Source organism: Topomyia yanbarensis, unplaced genomic scaffold (assembly GCF_030247195.1).
Source record: "Topomyia yanbarensis strain Yona2022 unplaced genomic scaffold, ASM3024719v1 HiC_scaffold_12, whole genome shotgun sequence".
Taxonomy (NCBI): domain Eukaryota; kingdom Metazoa; phylum Arthropoda; class Insecta; order Diptera; family Culicidae; genus Topomyia; species Topomyia yanbarensis.
The window spans coordinates 380,802-402,349 of NW_026683294.1; the positions used below are offsets into that span (position 1 = coordinate 380,802).

General features: G+C 39.6%; 4 protein-coding genes across 4 annotated transcripts; 1 reads left to right on the plus strand and 3 right to left on the minus strand.

The window, feature by feature from the left end:
• Positions 1-3,326: 3,326 nt before the first annotated feature.
• LOC131694644 (histone H4-like) lies at positions 3,327-3,886 on the minus strand. The gene has a single exon (XM_058983123.1). The coding sequence runs from the start codon at positions 3,636-3,638 to the stop codon at positions 3,327-3,329; it is 312 nt and encodes a 103-aa protein (XP_058839106.1). The 5' UTR covers positions 3,639-3,886.
• LOC131694706 (histone H2A-beta, sperm-like) lies at positions 3,859-5,796 on the minus strand. Its single transcript, XM_058983185.1, has 2 exons — positions 5,546-5,796; positions 3,859-3,970 (listed from the first exon to the last, which is right to left on the minus strand). The coding sequence occupies exons 1-2, from the start codon at positions 5,794-5,796 to the stop codon at positions 3,859-3,861; spliced, it is 363 nt and encodes a 120-aa protein (XP_058839168.1).
• A 4,237-nt stretch (positions 5,797-10,033) lies between these two features.
• Positions 10,034-10,348, plus strand: LOC131694660 (histone H2B, gonadal-like; the record flags this gene model as incomplete). Its single annotated transcript, XM_058983140.1, has 1 exon — positions 10,034-10,348. A coding segment is annotated over one exon (315 nt), but the record flags the coding sequence as incomplete, so codon positions are not given.
• Positions 10,349-11,092: 744 nt separating this feature from the next.
• LOC131694708 (histone H1A, sperm-like) lies at positions 11,093-11,938 on the minus strand. The gene is made up of 2 exons (XM_058983186.1): positions 11,384-11,938; positions 11,093-11,140 (listed from the first exon to the last, which is right to left on the minus strand). Exons 1-2 carry the CDS (start codon positions 11,936-11,938, stop codon positions 11,093-11,095), a joined length of 603 nt encoding a protein of 200 aa, XP_058839169.1.
• Between the last annotated feature and the right edge of the window lie 9,610 nt (positions 11,939-21,548).

Genomic DNA, 21,548 nt, shown 5'->3' on the forward strand with positions numbered 1-21,548 from the left:
CAACATAGACAAACCGTCCTTATCAGGACGAAGGCAAAATGGAAAAAGAATTTAATTAGAAAGTTTCTTTTATTAACTAGTACTAAGTTTGCGCTTGGTAATTCTGTACTTTTACCTGTGAATCGTAAGAAAATGTTTTTCTAATCTACAAACCCGAAGGTTTTTGCAAATCCTTCCAAGAAAATCAGTGAATGTGGCAACTCTGCCACTAAGCGAAAGCTACACCAAAACGAATGATGAAAATATTTTCATTTATCGAACAAAAGGACGGCCTTCCATCTGCATTGTAAAGTCAATAAATAGGAACACCATGATGAAAACCGTGCTCATTCGGTGTGAGCTGCGAAAGGGGAAAGATGTATGTACGCAGTAAAAACAATCGTCGGCAAGGTTTGAATTGTTTTAAAAGATTCCCGTCTTGTATCAACATAGACAAACCGGCCTTATCAGGACGAAGGCAAAATGGAAAAAGAATTTAATTAGAAAGTTTCTTTTATTAACTAGTATTAAGTTTGCGCTTGGTAATTCTGTACTTTTACCAGTGAATCATGAGAAAATGTTTTTCTAATCTACAAACTCGAAGGTTTTTGCAAATCCTTCCAAGAAAATCAGTGAATGTGGCAACTCTGCTACTAAGCGAAAGCTACACCAAAACGAATGATGAAAATATTTTCATTTATCGAACAAAAGGACGGCCTTCCATCTGCATTGTAAAGTCTATAAATAGGAACACCATGATGAAAACTGTGCTCATTCGGTGTGAGCTGCGAAAGGGGAAAGATGTATGTACGCAGTAAAAACAATCGTCGGCAAGGTTTGAATTGTTTTAAAAGATTCCCGTCTTGTATCAACATAGACAAACCGTCCTTATCAGGACGAAGGCAAAATGGAAAAAGAATTTAATTAGAAAGTTTCTTTTATTAACTAGTACTAAGTTTGCGCTTGGTAATTCTGTACTTTTACCTGTGAATCGTAAGAAAATGTTTTTCTAATCTACAAACCCGAAGGTTTTTGCAAATCCTTCCAAGAAAATCAGTGAATGTGGCAACTCTGCCACTAAGCGAAAGCTACACCAAAACGAATGATGAAAATATTTTCATTTATCGAACAAAAGGACGGCCTTCCATCTGCATTGTAAAGTCAATAAATAGGAACACCATGATGAAAACCGTGCTCATTCGGTGTGAGCTGCGAAAGGGGAAAGATGTATGTACGCAGTAAAAACAATCGTCGGCAAGGTTTGAATTGTTTTAAAAGATTCCCGTCTTGTATCAACATAGACAAACCGGCCTTATCAGGACGAAGGCAAAATGGAAAAAGAATTTAATTAGAAAGTTTCTTTTATTAACTAGTATTAAGTTTGCGCTTGGTAATTCTGTACTTTTACCAGTGAATCATGAGAAAATGTTTTTCTAATCTACAAACTCGAAGGTTTTTGCAAATCCTTCCAAGAAAATCAGTGAATGTGGCAACTCTGCCACTAAGCGAAAGCTACACCAAAACGAATGATGAAAATATTTTCATTTATCGAACAAAAGGACGGCCTTCCATCTGCATTGTAAAGTCTATAAATAGGAACACCTTGATGCGAAGCGTACTCATTCGGAGTGAGCTGCGAAAGGGGAAAGATGTATGTACGCAGTAAAAACAATCGTCGGTAAGGTTTTAATTGTTTTAAAAGATTCCCGTCTTGTATCAACATAGTTATCTACAAACCGTCCTTATTAGGACGAATGTAAAATGGAAAAAGAATTTAATTAGAAAGTTTCTTTTATTAACTAGTATTAAGTTTGCGCTTGAGAATTTTGTACTTTTACCAGTGAATCATAAGAAAATGTTTTTCTAATCTGCAAACTCGAAGGTTTTTGCAAATCCTTTCAAGAAAATCAGTGAATGTCGCAACTCTGCCACTAAGCGAAAGCTACACCAAAACGAATGATGAAAAGATGGGTTGGTGATGTATATGACATAACAGGGGTGTCGTGACCACACTTCGAAGTTATTTCAAATCTTGCAAAGCATAAATTGACATAATTTCAATGATTGTTCCTTTATGAATGAAATGACAAATTTTCAGGTCAACGCGGCAATAACTTTGCAATTTATAGAACAATTTTATATTTTTAGTTATCATATATTAACTGTCATCTCTTCCAAACAACTTAACCCTCTGCTGCCAACCCCGTGGTTTTGCAGGGTTAAGGAGAATCATTGTAAAATGTCCAATACATGATTTTATGTTGTTACCTCCACTAAAACCACTTCAGAACACTCCCACCTGTCATACATGCACATTGTCTGCTTGTTGAAATCATTATATGAAATTATTGACCTGTATTCAATGCGGAGAACTCGGTAATAAAATTGTTTTGCTGAATATACTAACGAACGGGATCCCCAGGAAAATTTCGCTGAGCCCGGTGAATCGAACTTAATGCGTAAAATTTAGCCATTTGAAAGAGATACAAGCAGAATTTTAAGAATATGATCATCGCGGTTATGTCCCGGACATTACCCGCTCCTAGTTTTTTGCTAAGTGTGTTCATTTCTGTACGAAAAAGATTCCGATGGTTGTTTCGAGAGATTTTAACATTGATATTTCAAAGCAAGAAAATTGTTCATTTCATGAATGAATGTCTCAACCAGCTTAGAATCCAGCGCATCCCCTATCAACGCAGACGCCAACAATAAAGGTTCTTTTCAAAACCACCATAATTATTATAAAGAATAACTTGAAACATTCCCACATATTTCATTGAGTATCATTCGATTTGAATTACAAGTCAAACGAGTAGTCACGACACTCCGGTTATGTCCTAGACATTACCCACCCATCTTTTTACGGTTGCTCAATCTCTCTCTTCCTGTGTGTGTGTGTGTGTGTGTGTTGTAATTGCTTCCTGATTGATACAGTACTAACTCACCAGCCATCAACTTTACTTTTATCATTCAGACCAGTTAAAGGTACGCAAATTCATAGGTAGACAGGTAGGTGAAAGCGTGGTAAGCTAAAACGCGCGCGCGAAAAAAAGAGTCGGTCGGCGGTTCGTTGCTATCGAGAAACGAGCAGTTTTGTCCCATGATACGCAAGCTCAGGAGAAAGAAAAAGGAAATGCGTATATGAAAAAAAAAAAGGGAAACCCAGCGACTGAGCGCGTTGTCGTAACACTGGTCTCTCGCATATCAATCAAAATCGCACACTAAACAGTACGCCCCTGCAACATGAATGAAAATATGAAGGATACATTTCAAACTAATTCTTTTTTCTAAACATTTGGTGGCCCTGAAAAGGGCCTTTTGTGTTGTCGTGAACGTCGTGGTAGGGCTTAACCACCAAAACCGTACAATGTGCGTCCCTGGCGTTTAAGCGCATAGACGACATCCATCGCAGTGACGGTCTTCCGTTTGGCATGTTCAGTGTACGTCACAGCGTCCCGGATAACGTTTTCCAGAAAAATCTTCAGCACACCACGGGTTTCCTCGTATATCAAACCGGAGATTCGCTTCACTCCTCCACGTCGAGCCAGACGACGAATGGCGGGTTTGGTGATGCCCTGGATATTGTCACGAAGCACCTTGCGGTGCCGCTTAGCGCCTCCCTTGCCGAGCCCTTTGCCTCCTTTGCCACGGCCAGTCATCTTCTTGGTTGTTGTAGGTAATAGCTTAGTAGGCTAGCGCAGCACACCTGCAGCAGCGAGATTCCAATACCGAATGTTGCAATTCGGCCCATTGAGTAGCGCTTTTATACTGATGCACACACATTCTCAGTCGCCGCCGCCTAGGTAGATTACCATTTTGCTATCTATATGCTTACTCGTGATGTGTTGGTTTGAAGGGGAAATAGCGCGAACACGAAGTTCACTGTTGCCACTGTTTTAGTAGCTTGGGATTGCCGAAATCTGCTTTATCCGGACTAATGCTGACATGGTAGCATTTTCCCTGGAAAACGATTGCCCGGAAATTGATTCTCCTGAAAAAGAAAGAAAGAAAAAGTAAATCGAAAAACAAACGGGTTTTTTTTTTTTTAACTTATAAAGATTTTCTATACATCCGTCTACATGGTACGTTATATTGGCTTCTATGGTACTTAAATATCGATATCTGATACTGATCTATGATGGAACAAATTGTTACTGATGAACAAACTATTTCTGTTTGATATTCTTCTACTGTTGGAATTTTATTGATTTCTAGGCGATTTTTTTTGCTCATACATAGTTTTTCTTTTTAGGAATATTTTTTTGCAAATCTAATGAAAAGCTGAAAAAATCAAGTCTGGCAACACTGGCTCCGGAATGGAAATGGTGGGGGAAGTATAGTAGCCGAATCGAACCGTATACAGAACGAAAAGGCACATGGCACGTACACGAGCGAGACAGGCGATATAGTAGTGTTTATTCGCGACTATAAAAAAAATCGGTCGGTCTGTTTTGGTCATCATTCGTCGTTTGAACAGCACCACAGTGGTAGCAGTAGTAGAGCAGCATTTTCGCGCCATGGCCCGTACGAAACAGACCGCCCGCAAGTCCACCGGAGGGAAAGCTCCCCGCAAACAGTTGGCAACGAAGGCTGCCCGTAAAAGTGCCCCAGCTACGGGTGGCGTTAAGAAGCCCCATCGCTACAGACCAGGAACTGTCGCGCTGCGAGAAATTCGTCGCTATCAGAAGTCGACAGAGCTACTAATCCGCAAGCTGCCCTTCCAGCGTCTGGTTCGTGAGATCGCGCAGGACTTCAAAACCGATCTGCGCTTCCAGAGCTCAGCCGTCATGGCCCTTCAAGAAGCCAGCGAGGCTTACCTGGTTGGTTTGTTCGAGGATACCAATCTGTGCGCTATCCATGCCAAGCGAGTGACCATCATGCCGAAAGACATCCAACTGGCTCGCCGGATCCGTGGGGAGCGGGCCTAAATTTGGTGTGTGCCCATCACCCCCCAGAACGAAACAGCAACAAACGGTCCTTTTCAGGACCACAACCAATCATATTTTACTAAGAATTATTAGCAGAAATTTTCCGTTTCCCTCCAAAAATGCTCAGGCGGGTGGCTGGGTGTGTTTGTTAGAAAGCACGCCGATGGGGGGATTTTTTGCCAGCAGCACCACCTCGTACCGATCGACAGTAGTAGCGTGTGAAAAACAAGACCCATTGAGGGAAATCTTGCGCGGCCGATTTGTGATTTAGCACCAAATCGATGAGTGAACTTTTGAGAGATTGGGTGAAATCGTCAATGCCATGATATGAGGGAAACTATTATTAAGCGTCTGACGAGCATTGCAAAAAAAAACTTGTGCAATGCTCACAGAAATGTACGTTGATGATTATCGGAGTGAAAATCAAATTAACTCTTTTTATCAGAAGAAAATAGTCGCCCTGAAAAGGGCGGTTTTTTTTTCGGCTCGAAAGGAGCGGGATTTAGGTTGCTGCGGAGGCCCTCTTTTCAGTCTTCTTCGGCAGCAGTACGGCCTGTATGTTAGGCAACACGCCACCCTGGGCAATGGTCACACCGGAGAGCAGTTTGTTCAGCTCTTCGTCATTTCGAATGGCCAGCTGCAGATGACGGGGGATGATTCTGGTCTTTTTGTTATCGCGGGCAGCGTTTCCTGCCAGCTCCAGTACTTCGGCGGCAAGATATTCCATTACAGCTGCCAAGTAGACGGGTGCTCCGGCACCGACACGTTCAGCATAATTTCCCTTCCTCAGCAGACGGTGAATTCGGCCAACAGGGAACTGGAGACCGGCACGAACTGAGCGGGATTTTGGCTTTCCCTTCACTTTTCCTCCTTTACCGCGTGCAGACATTGTCGTAGGTTTATCGCTGTGCGCGTTCGTGTGTAGTCACGTAGACAATACGAGTAACACTGATGCCACTCGCGCACACAGCACCCCTTGTTATGCATTCGCTTCATTGCACATCGTTCGCCAAAGGGGCGGAGTAGCGAACGAACGAAACGCGCTAAACACAAAAAAGGACGAACCTTCGTCTCGCTACACGATCGTATATAAGCGATATGTAGTGATTTTTGCTACCAATCAGTCAGCGCAGTTCGCATCGAGAGCGTTAACAGCAGCACAACCACGTCGTTACTATGGCACCGAAAGCCAGCGGAAAGGCTGTGAAAAAGATGGGTGGGTAATGTCTAGGACATAACCGGAGTGTCGTGACTACTCGTTTGACTTGTAATTCAAATCGAATGATACTCAATGAAATATGTGGGAATGTTTCAAGTTATTCTTTATAATAATTATGGTGGTTTTGAAAAGAACCTTTATTGTTGGCGTCTGCGTTGATAGGGGATGCGCTGGATTCTAAGCTGGTTGAGACATTCATTCATGAAATGAACAATTTTCTTGCTTTGAAATATCAATGTTAAAATCTCTCGAAACAACCATCGGAATCTTTTTCGTACAGAAATGAACACACTTAGCAAAAAACTAGGAGCGGGTAATGTCCGGGACATAACCGCGATGATCATATTCTTAAAATTCTGCTTGTATCTCTTTCAAATGGCTAAATTTTACGCATTAAGTTCGATTCACCGGGCTCAGCGAAATTTTCCTGGGGATCCCGTTCGTTAGTATATTCAGCAAAACAATTTTATTACCGAGTTCTCCGCATTGAATACAGGTCAATAATTTCATATAATGATTTCAACAAGCAGACAATGTGCATGTATGACAGGTGGGAGTGTTCTGAAGTGGTTTTAGTGGAGGTAACAACATAAAATCATGTATTGGACATTTTACAATGATTCTCCTTAACCCTGCAAAACCACGGGGTTGGCAGCAGAGGGTTAAGTTGTTTGGAAGAGATGACAGTTAATATATGATAACTAAAAATATAAAATTGTTCTATAAATTGCAAAGTTATTGCCGCGTTGACCTGAAAATTTGTCATTTCATTCATAAAGGAACAATCATTGAAATTATGTCAATTTATGCTTTGCAAGATTTGAAATAACTTCGAAGTGTGGTCACGACACCCCTGTTATGTCATATACATCACCAACCCATCTTTTCATCATTCGTTTTGGTGTAGCTTTCGCTTAGTGGCAGAGTTGCGACATTCACTGATTTTCTTGAAAGGATTTGCAAAAACCTTCGAGTTTGCAGATTAGAAAAACATTTTCTTATGATTCACTGGTAAAAGTACAAAATTCTCAAGCGCAAACTTAATACTAGTTAATAAAAGAAACTTTCTAATTAAATTCTTTTTCCATTTTACATTCGTCCTAATAAGGACGGTTTGTAGATAACTATGTTGATACAAGACGGGAATCTTTTAAAACAATTAAAACCTTACCGACGATTGTTTTTACTGCGTACATACATCTTTCCCCTTTCGCAGCTCACTCCGAATGAGTACGCTTCGCATCAAGGTGTTCCTATTTATAGACTTTACAATGCAGATGGAAGGCCGTCCTTTTGTTCGATAAATGAAAATATTTTCATCATTCGTTTTGGTGTAGCTTTCGCTTAGTGGCAGAGTTGCCACATTCACTGATTTTCTTGGAAGGATTTGCAAAAACCTTCGGGTTTGTAGATTAGAAAAACATTTTCTTACGATTCACAGGTAAAAGTACAGAATTACCAAGCGCAAACTTAATACTAGTTAAAAAAGAAACTTTCTAATTAAATTCTTTTTCCATTTTGCCTTCGTCCTGATAAGGCCGGTTTGTCTATGTTGATACAAGACGGGAATCTTTTAAAACAATTCAAACCTTGCCGACGATTGTTTTTACTGCGTACATACATCTTTCCCCTTTCGCAGCTCACACCGAATGAGCACAGTTTTCATCATGGTGTTCCTATTTATAGACTTTACAATGCAGATGGAAGGCCGTCCTTTTGTTCGATAAATGAAAATATTTTCATCATTCGTTTTGGTGTAGCTTTCGCTTAGTAGCAGAGTTGCCACATTCACTGATTTTCTTGGAAGGATTTGCAAAAACCTTCGAGTTTGTAGATTAGAAAAACATTTTCTCATGATTCACTGGTAAAAGTACAGAATTACCAAGCGCAAACTTAATACTAGTTAATAAAAGAAACTTTCTAATTAAATTCTTTTTCCATTTTGCCTTCGTCCTGATAAGGACGGTTTGTCTATGTTGATACAAGACGGGAATCTTTTAAAACAATTCAAACCTTGCCGACGATTGTTTTTACTGCGTACATACATCTTTCCCCTTTCGCAGCTCACACCGAATGAGCACAGTTTTCATCATGGTGTTCCTATTTATAGACTTTACAATGCAGATGGAAGGCCGTCCTTTTGTTCGATAAATGAAAATATTTTCATCATTCGTTTTGGTGTAGCTTTCGCTTAGTGGCAGAGTTGCCACATTCACTGATTTTCTTGGAAGGATTTGCAAAAACCTTCGGATTTGTAGATTAGAAAAACATTTTCTCATGATTCACTGGTAAAAGTACAGAATTACCAAGCGCAAACTTAATACTGGTTAATAAAAGAAACTTTCTAATTAAATTCTTTTTCCATTTTGCATTCGTCCTAATAAGGACGGTTTGTCTATGTTGATACAAGACGGGAATCTTTTAAAACAATTCAAACCTTGCCGACGATTGTTTTTACTGCGTACATACATCTTTCCCCTTTCGCAGCTCACACCGAATGAGCACAGTTTTCATCATGGTGTTCCTATTTATAGACTTTACAATGCAGATGGAAGGCCGTCCTTTTGTTCGATAAATGAAAATGTTTTCATCATTCGTTTTGGTGTAGCTTTCGCTTAGTGGCAGAGTTGCCACATTCACTGATTTTCTTGGAAGGATTTGCAAAAACCTTCGGATTTGTAGATTAGAAAAACATTTTCTCATGATTCACTGGTAAAAGTACAGAATTACCAAGCGCAAACTTAATACTGGTTAATAAAAGAAACTTTCTAATTAAATTCTTTTTCCATTTTGCATTCGTCCTAATAAGGACGGTTTGTCTATGTTGATACAAGACGGGAATCTTTTAAAACAATTCAAACCTTGCCGAAGATTGTTTTTACTGCGTACATCCATACAATCTTTCCCCTTTCGTAGCTCACACCGAATGAGTACGCTTTGCAGCCTTCGATGTTTTGGTAGCATTTTTAGTGGCAGTTACTACCGCCTTTTCAGTGACTGCGTTTCTTAGCCTTTGGCTTTTTGGCCTTCTCACCGCCACCACCGTTTTTCCTCTCTCCGGTGGTAGCCAATTTGATTGGTCGTCCGATGCAGCTTCTCACGACCACGCACGTCTGTTATGCACTGCGTCTTACACACGTCTGGCTTTGAGAAAAGCTGCGACACCCCTATTTATAGGTTTTATCATTAATGTTGATTCTCATTTAAAGTAGTTTTTGAACTATTTAAACAAATTTTATATAGCAAACAACGTATCGGTAGCAAGCGTTGAACGTTTTCCTTCCGATTTATGAAACAAGATTGGCAATCCGTTTAGTAGAAGAAAAGTTATTAAGGTTCAAATTGTACGTAACGCTTTCGCTAATATTCACTACTATCGCTTTCTCGCTCGTTCTCGTGGCGTGCATGAGCCTTTCCTTTCCGCCCGGGTTCTAATGACATAACCGAAACTAATATGCCGGCTTTCCCCCACCAACTGCTCTCGTCAAGCAACCCAATACGAATAATCAAAGGAACAAACATGTAGTGAACCTATATATAAACTTTTCATTATTTTATTGTTCATTTGCTGCACCATTTTGACGGCTCTGTGCGGGATGGGCTGAAAATTTTCACTTTTCCGAGTCGTTTTCGAAAGATTTTTCAAAACACTATTTTTCCGTTGATAATGAATGTCCTACATATTCCAAAATTTAATACAACATTGGTACAAATATTTTCGACAAAATGCCGAAGAAATTGATTAAATCCATTCAGTACAACAAAAGATATAAGCGTTCAAAATCTTACATCATTTTTCTGCCGAAATTTTGAAAAGGGGCCCCTATATTGAAAGGTAAGTCGTTAGTCACGACAAAAATCCGGCGGCGGCGGTGGCAAGGCACAGAAGAACATCGCCACAAAAGCAGGAGGAGGAGAGAAGAAGAAGCGAAAGCAACGCCGCAAGGAAAGCTACGCTATCTACATCTACAAGGTGCTGAAGCAGGTCCATCCGGACACCGGTGTCTCGTCGAAGGCGATGAGCATCATGAATAGCTTCGTGAACGACATCTTCGAGCGTATTGCTAACGAAGCATCTCGTCTGGCCCATTACAACCGACGGTCGACGATCACCTCCCGCGAGGTACAGACCGCCGTTCGTTTGCTGTTACCGGGCGAGCTGGCCAAACATGCCGTATCGGAAGGTACCAAGGCCGTTACCAAGTATACCAGCTCGAAGTAAATCGTCGCCCGCCCCGCCGCCGGATGTCACACACCATCGTCATCGGCCCTTTTCAGGGCCACCAAAACACGTTCTGGTAGAGTTGAATTGAAATGTACACATAGTTTATATAAACATTAGTTGTTGTTGTTTGTTTGTTTCATTAGAGCTAAAAAGGTTGTCATTTTTTTCTCTGTCCATTTTTCTAATCAAATGTGTTTTGCTGTAGTTTGTGGAAGTAGTCTTTCCCCTTACCGCGCTAGTTGACTGTTTTTCGTTAAGACGGAAAACGGTCTTTTTGTCGTCTATTCTATTCAGTTTAAAACAGCCCATTATATGACCGACCCCCAGCGTGTGAGAAAATTCTGCCGCAAAAAGAACACACTTCTGGATCATACTTGTTAATACAATAAACTTCCCAGTCTTCAAACTTTTGATCTTCGTAGAAACCGTACCCAACACAATTTGTAATCTCAAAGTTGATCGATCAATACAATACGTTCGCCAATTTAGGCTAAAAAATCGGTAATTATCGTTCGTTCGTTTGTTTATTGTGCCAGCCAATTTTTCTCTGTTTTATTATAGCCAAAATAAGCGCGTTGTTTGCTAATCAGAGTAATATTATACTTGCTCTGTTTGTTTGTTTGTTTGTTAAGGCAACAGAAAACCACGGCCTGCTATTAATTTACCTGTACGTACGTTTATCTGAGCAAGAAACCGCGCCTATTTACTATAGTGATTTGTTTAATCAAACTAACGACTGATTTATCTTGCCAATCGGCGGGCCAGTTGAATGCGGGTGTGCTGCTCAAGCTAGAAAACTCATGGGGGGAACGGAGCATTGACGGAAAATAAGCATCAATCAATTCTTTACAATTTTGTTAGTCCTGAAAAGGACTGTTGTTTTGGGAGGACGCGCACGTTGTCGGGAATTTACTTCTTGCCGGCGGTGACCTTCTTCGGGGCGGTGGCGGCCTTCTTTGGCTTAGGTGCCTTCGGCTTGTTCGCTGCAGCCTTCGATGGTTTGGTGGCTTTCTGTTTAGTGGCAGCCGTTACCGCCTTTGCAGGGGCAGCAGCTTTCGCTTTCTTCGTAGCCGATTTCTTAGCGGCCGCGATCGCCGCCTTGGGCTTGCTGGTCTTCTCACCACCACCAGCCGGCGGATTTTTCTTCTCCCCGGATTTAGTAGCCGATTTCTTCGGTTTTTTCGCTGCACCCGATGGTGGTTTCTTATCGCCAGCCGGTTTCTTTGCTTCGACCGTCACCTTAAACGATCCGGAAGCACCGGTACCCTTGGTCTGGGTGATGTTTCCCTTCTCGACACCCGTTTTCAAAGCCTTCCGGATAAACGGAGCCAGCCTGGCGACGTCACACATGTAGTTGACGGCGATGTACTTTTTGATCGCCTGCAGTGATGATCCGCTCCGTTCCTTCAGGGTCCGGATGGCAGCCAGAACCATCTCACTCACTGGTGGATGGGTTGAAGATTTTTTCGGTTTCTTGGCGTCACTCTTGCTAGCCTTGGCCGCCTGCTTCGGTGGTGCTTTGGCAGCTGGCGGAGAGGCGACGACGGCAGGGGCCGTGGCAGCAACGTCGATAGCAGTTTCAGCCATTGCGCGTTCGTTTGGTTTGGTTTTCTTCCACACACAGTTGTAGACGACGAGTTGATGGATGCACGATGATGCAAGTCTGCGAATATGATAACCGGGGGTCCGGTGTCTGTTGTTTAGGATCGTATTCATCGGCTCTGTTTGGGAACGCGTAGATGACGGTTGAAAGTTACTATTCGATCGGTGCCGGTAAAATTTTACGGACTGTTGTTTTAAATCAACCAAAATTGAATTACTGCTTGTGAAAAGTACACTGGAAGTTTGCATTCAATTTACTGCACTGTCCGCACCGTCCAAACTAACACCCGCTGAACATTCTGTGTTAAGCGTATGGCCGAATATTATCAAATCATGTATCCGACTATGGCGGCACGTGCAAATTGAATTGTGGAAAATAGGTTAATTTGAACCTTCTAGCAATTGGAAAACCTTTTCGGTGCTATCCAATCGAAAGAAAACTTCTCTCTATATAAAATTATTTCATTTTTGTACATATTTGCTCGAGCGGAAGTGCTCGTAATTTGGCGACCTGCGGAAAACGTTTCGGTCGGCTGGTCCTTTGCTGAAAACTTTCGTTATTAAAATTACTAAAACACAAAAAGTTAACGGGTGGCAACACAAATTTTGGATTTTTTTTTCTCAACCTGTCAAAAAAAAAAAAAAAGACAAACGATTTGATTGAAATTAGAAGATACGTTCTCCATTGTTGGCCAAAAATTAGTGAACATTTCAAACCGATCCGTAATTGGATGCTGTTCGGCGAAGCTTCCGTTTGATGTCGGAACAGGCGCGTAGTACGGCGTCTATGTCAACTTTGCTAATACATTTCGTGATCTTCTACCAGTCCACTTGTTTGCAATTCGTGGCTCTCAAAACGAAATCCGGAAGAAATCTGCGATTGGGCAACACTGAAGCAAATTGTGAAGCGGGTTGTGCTTTTTAGGGTACAAATGGAATCGAATGGGTATTCGGGAACGATTGTGTGTTTTCTCTTTTTTTTTTTGCTTTTTTTGCGAGGGAAGTAACTTGCTTCGTGCAAAACAAAATATTTACCCAAAATAATTTTTATCAACCGGCAAGCGGCATTGAGATTGCAGCGTCGAAAGGTGTTGTAAACAGTCGATGGCGCAACGTTTTCCCCTTTGAAATATTGTACCGTGCACTTTTCGCCGAGATTCTTGTGTTGCTCGTAGAACCGTACAACGCGCTCGCGAAATGCTTTCTTGTTTCGACGGCAGAGACAGACAGAGAGAAATACCTCGAAAAAAATCCAACATTTTAGTTGCGGATTTGGATTTTAGTGCTCTAATCATCAGTGTTATTTCGAATTGCTTTGGCTAACTCAAAATTCTATTATTTAGTATGTACTGATCAACTCGCTACATCGTTGTGTAGCAGACTTCTCGCATACATAGTCGTCGACATGGCTGTGAGCTGATAAACCGCACGCGTCGACCATCACACCCAGGTGCTTCATTCAGCGCACGCATCGATGGGAACGATTGTCCCCCGACACAGATCACAAGCTGGACTTTTTTGTCGTGACTAACGACTTACCTTTCAATATAGGGGCCCCTTTTCAAAATTTCGGCAGAAAAATGATGTAAGATTTTGAACGCTTATATCTTTTGTTGTACTGAATGGATTTAATCAATTTCTTCGGCATTTTGTCGAAAATATTTGTACCAATGTTGTATTAAATTTTGGAATATGTAGGACATTCATTATCAACGGAAAAATAGTGTTTTGAAAAATCTTTCGAAAACGACTCGGAAAAGTGAAAATTTTCAGCCCATCCCGCACAGAGCCGTCAAAATGGTGCAGCAAATGAACAATAAAATAATGAAAAGTTTATATATAGGTTCACTACATGTTTGTTCCTTTGATTATTCGTATTGGGTTGCTTGACGAGAGCAGTTGGTGGGGGAAAGCCGGCATATTAGTTTCGGTTATGTCATTAGAACCCGGGCGGAAAGGAAAGGCTCATGCACGCCACGAGAACGAGCGAGAAAGCGATAGTAGTGAATATTAGCGAAAGCGTTACGTACAATTTGAACCTTAATAACTTTTCTTCTACTAAACGGATTGCCAATCTTGTTTCATAAATCGGAAGGAAAACGTTCAACGCTTGCTACCGATACGTTGTTTGCTATATAAAATTTGTTTAAATAGTTCAAAAACTACTTTAAATGAGAATCAACATTAATGATAAAACCTATAAATAGGGGTGTCGCAGCTTTTCTCAAAGCCAGACGTGTGTAAGACGCAGTGCATAACAGACGTGCGTGGTCGTGAGAAGCTGCATCGGACGACCAATCAAATTGGCTACCACCGGAGAGAGGAAAAACGGTGGTGGCGGTGAGAAGGCCAAAAAGCCAAAGGCTAAGAAACGCAGTCACTGAAAAGGCGGTAGTAACTGCCACTAAAAATGCTACCAAAACATCGAAGGCTGCAAAGCGTACTCATTCGGTGTGAGCTACGAAAGGGGAAAGATTGTATGGATGTACGCAGTAAAAACAATCTTCGGCAAGGTTTGAATTGTTTTAAAAGATTCCCGTCTTGTATCAACATAGACAAACCGTCCTTATTAGGACGAATGCAAAATGGAAAAAGAATTTAATTAGAAAGTTTCTTTTATTAACCAGTATTAAGTTTGCGCTTGGTAATTCTGTACTTTTACCAGTGAATCATGAGAAAATGTTTTTCTAATCTACAAATCCGAAGGTTTTTGCAAATCCTTCCAAGAAAATCAGTGAATGTGGCAACTCTGCCACTAAGCGAAAGCTACACCAAAACGAATGATGAAAACATTTTCATTTATCGAACAAAAGGACGGCCTTCCATCTGCATTGTAAAGTCTATAAATAGGAACACCATGATGAAAACTGTGCTCATTCGGTGTGAGCTGCGAAAGGGGAAAGATGTATGTACGCAGTAAAAACAATCGTCGGCAAGGTTTGAATTGTTTTAAAAGATTCCCGTCTTGTATCAACATAGACAAACCGTCCTTATTAGGACGAATGCAAAATGGAAAAAGAATTTAATTAGAAAGTTTCTTTTATTAACCAGTATTAAGTTTGCGCTTGGTAATTCTGTACTTTTACCAGTGAATCATGAGAAAATGTTTTTCTAATCTACAAATCCGAAGGTTTTTGCAAATCCTTCCAAGAAAATCAGTGAATGTGGCAACTCTGCCACTAAGCGAAAGCTACACCAAAACGAATGATGAAAATATTTTCATTTATCGAACAAAAGGACGGCCTTCCATCTGCATTGTAAAGTCTATAAATAGGAACACCATGATGAAAACTGTGCTCATTCGGTGTGAGCTGCGAAAGGGGAAAGATGTATGTACGCAGTAAAAACAATCGTCGGCAAGGTTTGAATTGTTTTAAAAGATTCCCGTCTTGTATCAACATAGACAAACCGGCCTTATCAGGACGAAGGCAAAATGGAAAAAGAATTTAATTAGAAAGTTTCTTTTATTAACTAGTATTAAGTTTGCGCTTGGTAATTCTGTACTTTTACCAGTGAATCATGAGAAAATGTTTTTCTAATCTACAAACTCGAAGGTTTTTGCAAATCCTTCCAAGAAAATCAGTGAATGTGGCAACTCTGCTACTAAGCGAAAGCTACACCAAAACGAATGATGAAAATATTTTCATTTATCGAACAAAAGGACGGCCTTCCATCTGCATTGTAAAGTCTATAAATAGGAACACCATGATGAAAACTGTGCTCATTCGGTGTGAGCTGCGAAAGGGGAAAGATGTATGTACGCAGTAAAAACAATCGTCGGCAAGGTTTGAATTGTTTTAAAAGATTCCCGTCTTGTATCAACATAGACAAACCGTCCTTATCAGGACGAAGGCAAAATGGAAAAAGAATTTAATTAGAAAGTTTCTTTTATTAACTAGTATTAAGTTTGCGCTTGGTAATTCTGTACTTTTACCAGTGAATCATGAGAAAATGTTTTTCTAATCTACAAACTCGAAGGTTTTTGCAAATCCTTCCAAGAAAATCAGTGAATGTGGCAACTCTGCTACTAAGCGAAAGCTACACCAAAACGAATGATGAAAATATTTTCATTTATCGAACAAAAGGACGGCCTTCCATCTGCATTGTAAAGTCTATAAATAGGAACACCATGATGAAAACTGTGCTCATTCGGTGTGAGCTGCGAAAGGGGAAAGATGTATGTACGCAGTAAAAACAATCGTCGGCAAGGTTTGAATTGTTTTAAAAGATTCCCGTCTTGTATCAACATAGACAAACCGGCCTTATCAGGACGAAGGCAAAATGGAAAAAGAATTTAATTAGAAAGTTTCTTTTTTAACTAGTATTAAGTTTGCGCTTGGTAATTCTGTACTTTTACCTGTGAATCGTAAGAAAATGTTTTTCTAATCTACAAACCCGAAGGTTTTTGCAAATCCTTCCAAGAAAATCAGTGAATGTGGCAACTCTGCCACTAAGCGAAAGCTACACCAAAACGAATGATGAAAATATTTTCATTTATCGAACAAAAGGACGGCCTTCCATCTGCATTGTAAAGTCTATAAATAGGAACACCTTGATGCGAAGCGTACTCATTCGGAGTGAGCTGCGAAAGGGGAAAGATGTATGTACGCAGTAAAAACAATCGTCGGTAAGGTTTTAATTGTTTTAAAAGATTCCCGTCTTGTATCAACATAGTTATCTACAAACCGTCCTTATTAGGACGAATGTAAAATGGAAAAAGAATTTAATTAGAAAGTTTCTTTTATTAACTAGTATTAAGTTTGCGCTTGAGAATTTTGTACTTTTACCAGTGAATCATAAGAAAATGTTTTTCTAATCTGCAAACTCGAAGGTTTTTGCAAATCCTTTCAAGAAAATCAGTGAATGTCGCAACTCTGCCACTAAGCGAAAGCTACACCAAAACGAATGATGAAAAGATGGGTTGGTGATGTATATGACATAACAGGGGTGTCGTGACCACACTTCGAAGTTATTTCAAATCTTGCAAAGCATAAATTGACATAATTTCAATGATTGTTCCTTTATGAATGAAATGACAAATTTTCAGGTCAACGCGGCAATAACTTTGCAATTTATAGAACAATTTTATATTTTTAGTTATCATATATTAACTGTCATCTCTTCCAAACAACTTAACCCTCTGCTGCCAACCCCGTGGTTTTGCAGGGTTAAGGAGAATCATTGTAAAATGTCCAATACATGATTTTATGTTGTTACCTCCACTAAAACCACTTCAGAACACTCCCACCTGTCATACATGCACATTGTCTGCTTGTTGAAATCATTATATGAAATTATTGACCTGTATTCAATGCGGAGAACTCGGTAATAAAATTGTTTTGCTGAATATACTAACGAACGGGATCCCCAGGAAAATTTCGCTGAGCCCGGTGAATCGAACTTAATGCGTAAAATTTAGCCATTTGAAAGAGATACAAGCAGAATTTTAAGAATATGATCATCGCGGTTATGTCCCGGACATTACCCGCTCCTAGTTTTTTGCTAAGTGTGTTCATTTCTGTACGAAAAAGATTCCGATGGTTGTTTCGAGAGATTTTAACATTGATATTTCAAAGCAAGAAAATTGTTCATTTCATGAATGAATGTCTCAACCAGCTTAGAATCCAGCGCATCCCCTATCAACGCAGACGCCAACAATAAAGGTTCTTTTCAAAACCACCATAATTATTATAAAGAATAACTTGAAACATTCCCACATATTTCATTGAGTATCATTCGATTTGAATTACAAGTCAAACGAGTAGTCACGACACTCCGGTTATGTCCTAGACATTACCCACCCATCTTTTGTCGTGACTAACGACTTACCTTTCAATATAGGGGCCCCTTTTCAAAATTTCGGCAGAAAAATGATGTAAGATTTTGAACGCTTATATCTTTTGTTGTACTGAATGGATTTAATCAATTTCTTCGGCATTTTGTCGAAAATATTTGTACCAATGTTGTATTAAATTTTGGAATATGTAGGACATTCATTATCAACGGAAAAATAGTGTTTTGAAAAATCTTTCGAAAACGACTCGGAAAAGTGAAAATTTTCAGCCCATCCCGCACAGAGCCGTCAAAATGGTGCAGCAAATGAACAATAAAATAATGAAAAGTTTATATATAGGTTCACTACATGTTTGTTCCTTTGATTATTCGTATTGGGTTGCTTGACGAGAGCAGTTGGTGGGGGAAAGCCGGCATATTAGTTTCGGTTATGTCATTAGAACCCGGGCGGAAAGGAAAGGCTCATGCACGCCACGAGAACGAGCGAGAAAGCGATAGTAGTGAATATTAGCGAAAGCGTTACGTACAATTTGAACCTTAATAACTTTTCTTCTACTAAACGGATTGCCAATCTTGTTTCATAAATCGGAAGGAAAACGTTCAACGCTTGCTACCGATACGTTGTTTGCTATATAAAATTTGTTTAAATAGTTCAAAAACTACTTTAAATGAGAATCAACATTAATGATAAAACCTATAAATAGGGGTGTCGCAGCTTTTCTCAAAGCCAGACGTGTGTAAGACGCAGTGCATAACAGACGTGCGTGGTCGTGAGAAGCTGCATCGGACGACCAATCAAATTGGCTACCACCGGAGAGAGGAAAAACGGTGGTGGCGGTGAGAAGGCCAAAAAGCCAAAGGCTAAGAAACGCAGTCACTGAAAAGGCGGTAGTAACTGCCACTAAAAATGCTACCAAAACATCGAAGGCTGCAAAGCGTACTCATTCGGTGTGAGCTACGAAAGGGGAAAGATTGTATGGATGTACGCAGTAAAAACAATCTTCGGCAAGGTTTGAATTGTTTTAAAAGATTCCCGTCTTGTATCAACATAGACAAACCGTCCTTATTAGGACGAATGCAAAATGGAAAAAGAATTTAATTAGAAAGTTTCTTTTATTAACCAGTATTAAGTTTGCGCTTGGTAATTCTGTACTTTTACCAGTGAATCATGAGAAAATGTTTTTCTAATCTACAAATCCGAAGGTTTTTGCAAATCCTTCCAAGAAAATCAGTGAATGTGGCAACTCTGCCACTAAGCGAAAGCTACACCAAAACGAATGATGAAAACATTTTCATTTATCGAACAAAAGGACGGCCTTCCATCTGCATTGTAAAGTCTATAAATAGGAACACCATGATGAAAACTGTGCTCATTCGGTGTGAGCTGCGAAAGGGGAAAGATGTATGTACGCAGTAAAAACAATCGTCGGCAAGGTTTGAATTGTTTTAAAAGATTCCCGTCTTGTATCAACATAGACAAACCGTCCTTATTAGGACGAATGCAAAATGGAAAAAGAATTTAATTAGAAAGTTTCTTTTATTAACCAGTATTAAGTTTGCGCTTGGTAATTCTGTACTTTTACCAGTGAATCATGAGAAAATGTTTTTCTAATCTACAAATCCGAAGGTTTTTGCAAATCCTTCCAAGAAAATCAGTGAATGTGGCAACTCTGCCACTAAGCGAAAGCTACACCAAAACGAATGATGAAAATATTTTCATTTATCGAACAAAAGGACGGCCTTCCATCTGCATTGTAAAGTCTATAAATAGGAACACCATGATGAAAACTGTGCTCATTCGGTGTGAGCTGCGAAAGGGGAAAGATGTATGTACGCAGTAAAAACAATCGTCGGCAAGGTTTGAATTGTTTTAAAAGATTCCCGTCTTGTATCAACATAGACAAACCGGCCTTATCAGGACGAAGGCAAAATGGAAAAAGAATTTAATTAGAAAGTTTCTTTTATTAACTAGTATTAAGTTTGCGCTTGGTAATTCTGTACTTTTACCAGTGAATCATGAGAAAATGTTTTTCTAATCTACAAACTCGAAGGTTTTTGTAAATCCTTCCAAGAAAATCAGTGAATGTGGCAACTCTGCTACTAAGCGAAAGCTACACCAAAACGAATGATGAAAATATTTTCATTTATCGAACAAAAGGACGGCCTTCCATCTGCATTGTAAAGTCTATAAATAGGAACACCATGATGAAAACTGTGCTCATTCGGTGTGAGCTGCGAAAGGGGAAAGATGTATGTACGCAGTAAAAACAATCGTCGGCAAGGTTTGAATTGTTTTAAAAGATTCCCGTCTTGTATCAACATAGACAAACCGTCCTTATCAGGACGAAGGCAAAATGGAAAAAGAATTTAATTAGAAAGTTTCTTTTATTAACTAGTATTAAGTTTGCGCTTGGTAATTCTGTACTTTTACCAGTGAATCATGAGAAAATGTTTTTCTAATCTACAAACTCGAAGGTTTTTGCAAATCCTTCCAAGAAAATCAGTGAATGTGGCAACTCTGCTACTAAGCGAAAGCTACACCAAAACGAATGATGAAAATATTTTCATTTATCGAACAAAAGGACGGCCTTCCATCTGCATTGTAAAGTCTATAAATAGGAACACCATGATGAAAACTGTGCTCATTCGGTGTGAGCTGCGAAAGGGGAAAGATGTATGTACGCAGTAAAAACAATCGTCGGCAAGGTTTGAATTGTTTTAAAAGATTCCCGTCTTGTATCAACATAGACAAACCGGCCTTATCAGGACGAAGGCAAAATGGAAAAAGAATTTAATTAGAAAGTTTCTTTTTTAACTAGTATTAAGTTTGCGCTTGGTAATTCTGTACTTTTACCTGTGAATCGTAAGAAAATGTTTTTCTAATCTACAAACCCGAAGGTTTTTGCAAATCCTTCCAAGAAAATCAGTGAATGTGGCAACTCTGCCACTAAGCGAAAGCTACACCAAAACGAATGATGAAAATATTTTCATTTATCGAACAAAAGGACGGCCTTCCATCTGCATTGTAAAGTCTATAAATAGGAACACCTTGATGCGAAGCGTACTCATTCGGAGTGAGCTGCGAAAGGGGAAAGATGTATGTACGCAGTAAAAACAATCGTCGGTAAGGTTTTAATTGTTTTAAAAGATTCCCGTCTTGTATCAACATAGTTATCTACAAACCGTCCTTATTAGGACGAATGTAAAATGGAAAAAGAATTTAATTAGAAAGTTTCTTTTATTAACTAGTATTAAGTTTGCGCTTGAGAATTTTGTACTTTTACCAGTGAATCATAAGAAAATGTTTTTCTAATCTGCAAACTCGAAGGTTTTTGCAAATCCTTTCAAGAAAATCAGTGAATGTCGCAACTCTGCCACTAAGCGAAAGCTACACCAAAACGAATGATGAAAAGATGGGTTGGTGATGTATATGACATAACAGGGGTGTCGTGACCACACTTCGAAGTTATTTCAAATCTTGCAAAGCATAAATTGACATAATTTCAATGATTGTTCCTTTATGAATGAAATGACAAATTTTCAGGTCAACGCGGCAATAACTTTGCAATTTATAGAACAATTTTATATTTTTAGTTATCATATATTAACTGTCATCTCTTCCAAACAACTTAACCCTCTGCTGCCAACCCCGTGGTTTTGCAGGGTTAAGGAGAATCATTGTAAAATGTCCAATACATGATTTTATGTTGTTACCTCCACTAAAACCACTTCAGAACACTCCCACCTGTCATACATGCACATTGTCTGCTTGTTGAAATCATTATATGAAATTATTGACCTG